Source organism: Heptranchias perlo, chromosome 5, assembly GCF_035084215.1.
Source record: "Heptranchias perlo isolate sHepPer1 chromosome 5, sHepPer1.hap1, whole genome shotgun sequence".
Taxonomy (NCBI): domain Eukaryota; kingdom Metazoa; phylum Chordata; class Chondrichthyes; order Hexanchiformes; family Hexanchidae; genus Heptranchias; species Heptranchias perlo.
In genome coordinates, this window is record NC_090329.1 from 21,843,639 (window position 1) to 21,853,273 (window position 9,635).

Genomic DNA, 9,635 nt, shown 5'->3' on the forward strand with positions numbered 1-9,635 from the left:
ATGAGGGACTTTAGTTACATGGATAGACTGAAGAAGCTTGGGTTGTTCTCCTTGGAACAGAGAAGGTTGAGAGGAGATTTGATAGAGGTATTCAAAATCATGAAGGGTCTAGACAGAGTAGATAGATAGAAACTGTTCCCATTGGCAGAAGGTGATTGGCAAAAGAACAAAAGGTGACATGAGGAATAACCTTTTTACACAGCAAGCGATTAGGATCTGGAATGCACTGCCCAAGGGGGTGGTGGAGGCAGATTCAATCATGATCTTCAAAATGGAACTGGATAAGTACTTGAAAGGAAAAGATTTGCAGGGTTACGGGGATAGGGCAGGGGAGTGGGACTAGCTGGATTGCTCTCGCAGAGAGTCAGCACGCACTCGATGGGCCGAATGGCGGCCTCCTGTGCTGTAACTTTCTATGATTCAATTTGTGCACATCAAAGTCCAATGAACAGCAGTGAGATAAATGCCTAGGTGAACTGTTTTTGATCGTGTTTGTTGTGGGATAAATGATAACTAGGACACTAGGAGAACAACCCGACTTGTCTTCGAATAATTCCGCAGGATTTTTACATCCACAATAGGCAGGCAGGGTTTCTGATTAATATCTCCCAACAATGGAGGACTCCCTCAGTAATGCACTGAAGTGTCAGCTTAGATTATGTGCTTAAACCCACGAACTTCTGACTTGGGCAAGAGTGCTATCACTGAGCCAAATTGGGTCTCCCCAATTCTCAATCCATCCAGTTGCCAAATCTGTATTGGTTTCCCTAGCCAGATTTGACAACGTAGAATTAACAAAATGATGGAGCAACTGAGCATACAAGAGATCAAATTTCAACCTCAAGTGTTAATGAGCAAATGGTCTTAATGGCACCGATCAAATTATACAGAAGCTCCACAATTTATTTCTAGCCCAGCTTTAGAGGGTTTGTTGCTATTGACCCTTTTTTCCTGCTAGGAAAGGAACATTTAAACAAAAGCATTCCCCAGGTAAGTATGGGTCACCCTGTGGGTTCCAGGCAAGTCAGCTCCGTCTCTTCACCCGGTCGCCCTCTTCAGACCAGAGATACATTGATATATCCCCAGTGCAGATGGTCATTCATTCCCTTCCCTCTGGGGATGGCGGCCCCTCGAAGATTTTGTTGATGGCTTCTTGGGAGGGCAGAGTCTTGGTAATCTCGCTGAGCCAGGATATGGTTGTCCCAAGCCCCCTCACAGTCCACTCTTCACAGATGCTGTGTGATAACCAACCATGGGTGATATTATTTCCCTGGGGTTGGGGCAATTGTATGGTCATAGTGCTGGCTGATTGGCAACACTGGATTGACAAGTGACATCTCCCCATGAATCAGCCTTGGTATTTTGGCCCATTAATTTCCATTTTTTTTTAACCCACCTTGTAAGGTTGCCCAATCCAAAAAAATTGGACGGAGGTGAGGAGGATGACTGAGAGTGACCAGAGAGCAGCATTATTAAACCAATTCTGGATTTACTAGGGCACTTCACACCAGTGTTGCAGGAGTTAAACACCAGGCACATCCTGTCATGTTTCATGTGTTTCTGCTATCGTTGGGTGAATATTCCAGGAATTTGTCTATTTAGAGAAGCTCTTGGGTTTTGCCCTAGGTTAGAGTGGTCGTACAAAATACATTCTGGCTCAGCAGTCCCTCTAGATCAGGTACTGGTCTCTGCAGTTATACATAGAGTCCTCGCTCATTACAAAAAGCCAGTTGCTCAGAAGGTTCATTCTGAACCATCTGAGTGAGAGTAAGAATGTATGGATACCCTAGGACGCAGGATGTATGTGCCAGAGGCTCTCCAAACGCGAATGCCCTGTCTTACCAGGCAACTTAATTGGCTTTTGTTCATCTCTGAGCTAAGTCAGTGACTGGGTTTAACCAGGGCCCTTTTTTAGGAAGCATTTTTCCCCTCTTGACAACCAGATTGGAACTGCATCTGGTAACCTGGTGCTGGGCCTTATCTCAATAGCAAGTCCATGTTTCATAGCATTGCACTGCACCCTGTGGCTTGGTTATGCTTTCCTATACTTTTGCTTGGGAGTTGTAATATCAACTGTTTCAGTTTCCTTTTGATAGGGAATGTGTTTTTGGTGGCCAGTGGAAGCATTACTGGAAGCCTCTAAGCCTAATATCAACCACATCCAAAAGGTTAAGAATATGGCAGATGTTGGGCTAGGGAGTCTCATTACGTTGAAGGAGGCTTTTCAATTTTATCCAGGTCCATGCACAGGGCTTTGTGCACCCTGTCTGAAGCGGACTCAACACACTGCGCTAGGAGTCTCTTCCAGGGACTTGAGATGGGTTCATCAGAGGATGAGGCTCCTGTACAGTGGGCCATTTGTTGACTATAGGAACCTTCAACCCCACCTCCTTCAGTATTTTCCAGTGGCATGGGGAGAATCACTTTCAGTTTCAAGGTCATGAAGTAACGTCTTCAGCGTTGCTGTTCCACCTCTTTTGGGCATAATTTGTTCACATCATTTTCACTATCTCCTCATGATTTGGAGCATTAGTATCCTAAATAAGTAATGTCCTAAATTTAGGGCTGATCCAGCATGTACTGCCCTGTGCGACAGGGACTAGCTAGCGGCCAAAGATTAACCCGGGGGCACCGTTCTTTTCAATAAATTCAGAGCCGTTTTGATCTGATGGTCTACCTTCATTCTATTGCGAACAAAGATAAATCCTTGGGTTGAGTTCAGGTTGTTTCCCCCGTTGCCAACTACTTCACTGTTGTCCACACTTACCAGAACAAAAAAATCATGAAAATTGAGCTGATTTAGCAGAAATCGGTTATAGGAATAGTTTAGTAAGCTGTTTACTTTTGAGGGAGCTACCTTTTCGGCCACTGGTGTAATTTACCATTACTAATGCTCTTCCAGAGTGGTTCAGCTCCAGTGGATTCACTCTCGGCCTTTCAGAAATGTGAAGCCTTCTCCTTTTGACTATCAGATTACCTGAAAGGGTAATCTTAGAGCCAAGGAAATATGAATGCCTTTTAATTCTAGTTCTGATCATTCCCAACACATTTTATATTTATATATAGCAGATATATAAAGTTCCCTCTACTGTGCCCCAACCCCAGCCTCTGACTAGCACCATCTACTGGACCATCCTTTGGCTTTTGAGTAAGATTATTAATTTTTATTTAACTATGGTCAGTTTTGTCCTGTGAATCTGTACCCATTAGGAACTGGGTCGAGGCTGTCAAACTCATTACACTTAGTCCTTATATCTATCAGAGGAAACTTTCATCCCATCACTCTGGGTTGACGGGAACCCGGATCTGAGAGATGAATATAATTCAAGTTATAATTTTAAAAATCCAACCATGTATATTGAGCTAATCTCTTTGACCAGAACTGTGCCACAATAAGTTAAAATTGTAGCGTATGGTCAGTAATCAAACCTTTTCTTTTTTTTTAGTTATGAGCCAGAGCTGTTTCCTGGATTAATCTACCGAATGATCAAACCGAGAATTGTATTGCTAATATTTGTGTCTGGAAAAGTTGTATTGACAGGTAGGTTGCGTCACTTGTTTGATTAGATTGGTTTCCATGGCTAACTGCTCACTTAAGAATTTTGCTAGAGATGAATGGTTCTTTTTCCCCTTTACATCAACTTTCACATAGCTCATGATGTGGACGCGAGAAGAAGGAAAGGGAATGCAGACAGATTACATTTAACTACTTTACACAGATGATTGGGAATATATGGAACAGGCTGCCCAGGAGGCAGTGGAGGTGGATAGGTTAACAAAACTTAAGCTGGAACTGCATAAATATTTGGCAGAGAAACCAATTGAAGGTACGAGAGTGAGTGAAGTTTGTGGTATTTTTCAAACCTTTAGACTGGACAGGGGGTCCACAATGGTCCCTTCTAGTCCTGTAAAGCGATATGCCTCAGAATGTAAACCAAAACCTTCACTTGCTCAAACTGCTGCTGCATAGGTTCAAATGACATGCCTAATTTCTATTTTCCCACTTTGTCTTCATTTTCCTTTTATTTTTTTTTAGCAATAGCAAAGTATATAACTGGAAATACTGTGAGTGCCTTAAGGCTATGTAGCTGGTGCCAGTGGAATCATATTTGCATTTTAAGTGACATTTCACATATCACAAGATCATTATGAGGAAGACCATTCGGCCCATCTTTTCATCCATTCAAAAAGATCCAACAGTTGCCCCCATTTCAAAATCCAGTTGTTTGCGATTTCTACCACCTTTTCCTAGAGATCTATTTGTGTTGATCACTGTGTGAAGAAGCATTTCCTGATATCAGTTCTAAATTTGGCTCTTAAGTTTGAACGCTTTGTCCTACTCTCAGAATTTAAAGTAATATTCCAGATTTACCTCTTCCATTCCCTTGACTATCTTGTACACATCTAAGATGGGGCATAGCTGCAGGATAAGGGGTCGGCCATTTAAGACTGAGATGAGGATGCATTTCTTCACTCGGTTGTGAATCTTTGGAATTCTCTACCTCGGAGGGCTGTGGCTGCTGAGTCATTGTGTATATTCAAGGCTGAGATCGATAGATTTTTGGATTCTAGGGGAATCAAAGGATATGGGGATCGGGCGGGAAAGTGGTGTTGAGGTCGAAGATTAGCCATGATCTTGAATGACGGAGCAGGCTCAAGGGGCCGTACGGCTTACTCCTGCTCCTCTTATGTTCTTAAGATCACTTTTCAGGTACCTCCTTTCCAGGTTTATCCAGTCTTTCCTCATTCAGACCTTTGACAGTAGGGAATCAGTCTTGTGGCTCTTTGCAGTACATCCAGCACTCAAGTCTTCCATGTATCATGACAACTTGGGTTAGATTTTTATAGTTCAGCATTCTATTGGCTCTTGCTCTGCATAGGTTGGAAGTGTTCAACATCTAGTTGTCTTGTGCTCTCATTCTCTCTCTCGCCGTAGACTGTTCTTCAAAGTATGCTGCAGCCAGAGTCATTTTGGCTTTTGTCTTGCCTTAGAGGTGTCACGGATTTGGTGTGATATAAATAAGGTCATTTTATGTGTGGACATTTTAAGAAGTAGTATAGTTTTTTATGTGACCAACATAAATAAAAGATTACTGGAATTGAAGTGGTGCCGTTCTAAATGTAAAGTCTGAGAATAGACCATCTTTCATCATATCTCACCTTTCAGGAATCAACTTTGCAACTCTACTCTGCACCCCCTCCAATAATTGCATATCTTATGAGACCAAAATTGAATACTGTACACTAAATGTTGCTTCACCAATGCCACATGTAACTTCAGTGTCATCTCATTGTGACTTGTTATATCCCTAGCTTTACATCCCAACATTTTATTTATTTTCTTGACTGCCTCCAAGCACTGAACCAACAATTTTAACAATCCATCCACCAAAACTCCCAGAGATCTCTCCTGCTCTGTTATCTCAAGTATGCTGTTGTTTAATGTGCATTCCACATTCTCACTTCACCTAATCTCATGACTTTGCACTGATCTGGCGGAATTCCACCTGCCTCTTCTTCCCATTGACTGAACCTGTGCAGGTCCGTTTGGATTATTGGTCGCTGGTTAGCATTATAGGACACTGCACCCAATTTGGTGTCACTTGCAAACTTAAGACACAGTGGTCAATTACTGTGCTTGAAGTAATTATGTAACAAGCATGTCTTATCACTTATTGTATGCTTCACCTGTAGTACAGTAACTACACTGCTTCAGTTGTTTCGATTTCTTGATTAGAATGAACATGCAGGATATAGAGCTTCTCTTATAGCTGCTGTTACCATGGAAATTTACTTAATTTTTAAAAATAAAATAACTGCTCTACCCATCCAGAATGGGACAGAACAGTTCTGCAAAATGTACATTTTGCACCAATTGTTACTTTGGATTTACAATTGTGAACTTTTAAATTGTCATTGGTGCCTGAAGCATTGAATCAGCAGCAATTGTTGACACTTGTTCAAACTAATGAGAAATTTTATTCATCCCATTTTATTCTGCATCTCTTCCGGTGCCTGAATTCAGTTGTATTTTGCTTTAGTTTTCAGTTTCTAAAATAACACGCTGCGAGTTATCTGGCCGATTCGACTCAACTTGCTGCATATAATGAGAGTCTAACACCAGCTAATTGTACATATGCGGATATGTTTCAGTTCAAAATGTATCTGGTAACAAGGCTGGATGAGTTGGTACAGGGATGTGCTCTGATGGCTAAATAACCTTTTCTTGTTCTCTACTTATGCTCTGTATGATTCCATCATAGAGACGATGAAAACATTTCTGCTCTGAGATTAATTATTTGCGATCTAACTATTTACTAAGCTTTCAACATCCTACTGGATGTTGTGTTTGTAAAAAAAAAATGAAATGCCTTGTGTCCTGTAATCTATTTTTAATAAGTTCACTCAAATTTGCTAATGGGTGTACAATTTTGTTTTCTGAAGGTGCAAAAGTTCGTGGGGAAATCTATGAAGCATTTGAAAATATCTATCCAATTTTGAAAGGTTTCAGGAAGACAACATAATTTTGTTCTCAAGGACTTCCTACTCCTGAAGGACCATTTCCCATGCTGCTGCCTGTATAGTTGAACGCTGTCTTCTGCTGGTGTTCCAATGCAACATTTACATGGGGTGCGACAGATTTATAATATGCAATGATTTTGGAGTAAAATTAGTACTTTTTAAACTATAGTACCAGTCTGGCCACCCTATGTCAGCAGTTTTTTTTCAAAATCATTGTCAGGAACTTGAGTTGTCTTTTACTTCAAATTTTATCAACCAATGGAACATTTTGTTTTGCATGTTATTTATATTCAACTTTTTTATAAAATGTAAGCCGTGTAAATGTATCTGTTAATGTATTTCAAGCTCAATTTTTTTAATTCACTTTTACTTGAAAATATCTTGCTTTTTAAAGCACGATCAAAGACTGATTTGGCAGCCGATTTACAACTGAGATTTTTACATTAAATTTTTTTTTCCATTCAATACATTGGAAATGGTTGTTAATGCAAGGTTATGCTGATTGAATATTTAAATGTTGACACTGCTTTCTTTGTAGCTGTGAATAGAATTTCACAACAAACTTGCTGGTAACTAAAATTCCTATTTTCATCAATGCTGATGGGTTCAGACCCTGCTACCTTTGATGATTCCACCTATATAGGTGTCAGTCGTGGCTCAGTTGGTAGCACTCTTGCCTTTCAGAAGGTCGTGGGTTCAAGTACCACTCCAAGGACTTAAGCACATAATCTAGGCTGACACTCCAGTGCAGTATTGAGGGAGCGCTGCATTGTTGAGGAGCAGACTTTCGGATGAGACGTTAAACCGAGGTCCTGTCAGCCCCCTCAGATGGATGTAAAAGATCTTATGGCACTATTCGAAGAGGAGCATTGGAATTCTCCCTACTGTATTTGCTGATATTTCTCCCTGAACCAACACCATAAACAGATTATCTGGTCATGATCACATTGCTGTGTGCTGGCTGCCGTGCTTTCTACATTATTGCACTTCAGAAATACTTCATTGGCTGTAAAATGCTTTGGAACGTCCTGAAGTCATGAAAGGTGCGATTATAAATGCACGTTCTTCCTTTTTATAATTTTTTTTAAGAACATCCTTGAAATGTTTTAATTACTCTTGAAGTAAGGTGATGTATTAATTTAAGTTTTGGTTAATCAGTTAACATATTCTGAGCGCTTTCCATCCACAGTGCTCTAGACTAAGAAAGGACTTGAATTTATATATTGCTGTTCGCATCTTCGGGATGCCCCAAAGTGCTTCACAGCCAAGTACTTTTGAAGTGTAGTCACTGTTGTAATGTAGGAAATGCAGCAGCCAATTTGAGCACAGCAAGATCCCACAAACAGCAATGTGAAAATGACCAGAGAATCTACTTTGATGTTGGCTGAGGAATAAATATTGGCCAGGACACCGGGAGATTTACCCTGCTCTTAATAGTGCCATGGGATCTTTTACGTTCACCTGAGCAGGCCACAGAGACATCCGTTTAACATCTCATTCAAAAGAAAGCACCTCTGGCAATATAGCACTCCCCTAGTACTGCACTGGAGAGTCAGATTATGTGCTCAAAACCTGGAGTGAGTCTTGAACCTACAACTTTCTGAATGGGCCAAGAATTATCAGTGCTGAGAATGAATGGTTTTCTTTAATGTGCTGGCTTTAAATGATGTTTTTTTTTAAAAACCCGTAATTTAAAAAAAATGGGCATTCTATTTAAGATTCTAGGAATACTACTGGAAAATATGAACCTATAACGGACATTGACAACATTGTAAAACATCCCAAGGCTCTTCACAGGAACGTTAGGTTTTAAGGAGCGTCTTAAAGGAGGAGGGAGAGGTGGATAGGCGCAGAGATTTAGGGAGGGGATTCCAGAGCTTAGGGCCTAGGCAGCTGAAGGCACGGCCGCCAATGGTAAAAATTGGGTAGCACAAAAGGCCAGAATTGGAGGAGCGCAGAGATCTTTGAGGGTTTTATGGCTGGCAGATGTTAGAGATAGGGAGGGGTGAGGCCATGGAGGGATTTGAACACACGGATGAGAATTTTAAAGTTGAGGCGTTGCTGGACTGGGAACCAAGTAGGTCAGCAAGCACAGGGTTGATGGATGAATGGGACTTGGTGTGAGTTAGGATACAGGCAGCAGAGTTTTGGATCAACCCAAGTTTACAGGCAAAGACCGACTGGTCCTTCGAGCCTTTCCTACAGTGGCATGGTGTAAACTGCATACCATTGCCCCTATCCATCACCACCAGCAATCTCCTGGAGATAGGCGAGAAAACCATAGGCCAATTAGGAAGAAACTCTGGGAAATTCCTCTCCAGCCACTGCCCCCCAAAAGGTGAGGGAACAAGTTCTAGGAGTCCAATGTGACTGGGTGACTCATCCTTCCAATGACCCACCTAACATCTGTTTGCAGTTATGTTGGCCACTCTCAGGAAGACATCCAGCTGTGCTCCCTCTGCTCCACTTTCTGCATTTGTCAAAGCCTTCAGCCACCCTGGCCCTGCATTCTCGAATTCTCCCTAAACCTTGCTACCTCTAACTCCTTTAAAAGCCTCTTATGACCACCTCTGCTTTCTCTCCTTCCTGCCTAGTGTCCACTGCCTTTCTTGCGAAGCAACTTGAGGTGTTTATTAGATGAAAGGTATAAATGTAAGTTTTTATTACAAGCTCATACTTCCATCTCCCTGCAGTGTTGCATTGTATGGAAGGTAATGGCTAATATAGAAATGAGTAACCTGCTAGAATCTTGTCGCCTATACTATTTTTCGAAGACTGTTTAGAACAGAGATTATAGGAAAGCCCACTACACAATATATTTTCGTTTTGAGGAAATTATTATAGTCGCAGTTTTTCTTTTCTCATTCTTGGGATGTGGGTGTCGCTGGCAAGGCCGGCATTTATTGTCCATCCTTAGAAATGGCTTGCTAGGGCAATTAAGAGTCAACTACATTGGTGTGAGACTGGAGTTACATATAGACCCAGACCGAGTAAGGGCGGCAGGTTTCCTTTCCTAAAGGATATTAGTGAACCAGTTGGGTTTTTACAACAATCCGACAGCTGCATGATCACTTGCTGATACCAGCTTTTTATTTCCAGATTTTTTTTAAAAA

At 41.4% G+C, this 9,635-nt stretch overlaps 1 protein-coding gene across 1 annotated transcript in view; it reads left to right on the top strand.

The window, feature by feature from the left end:
• The window catches only part of tbp (TATA box binding protein), a 35,217-nt gene extending 28,230 nt beyond the window's left edge, over positions 1-6,987 (top strand). The window contains exons 7-8 of the mRNA XM_067984090.1: positions 3,447-3,541; positions 6,445-6,987. Coding sequence (XP_067840191.1) covers positions 3,447-3,541; positions 6,445-6,524 — 175 coding nt within the window. The 3' untranslated portion in view covers positions 6,525-6,987. The remainder of the gene's footprint in view (positions 1-3,446; positions 3,542-6,444) is intronic.
• Positions 6,988-9,635: the final 2,648 nt, after the last annotated feature.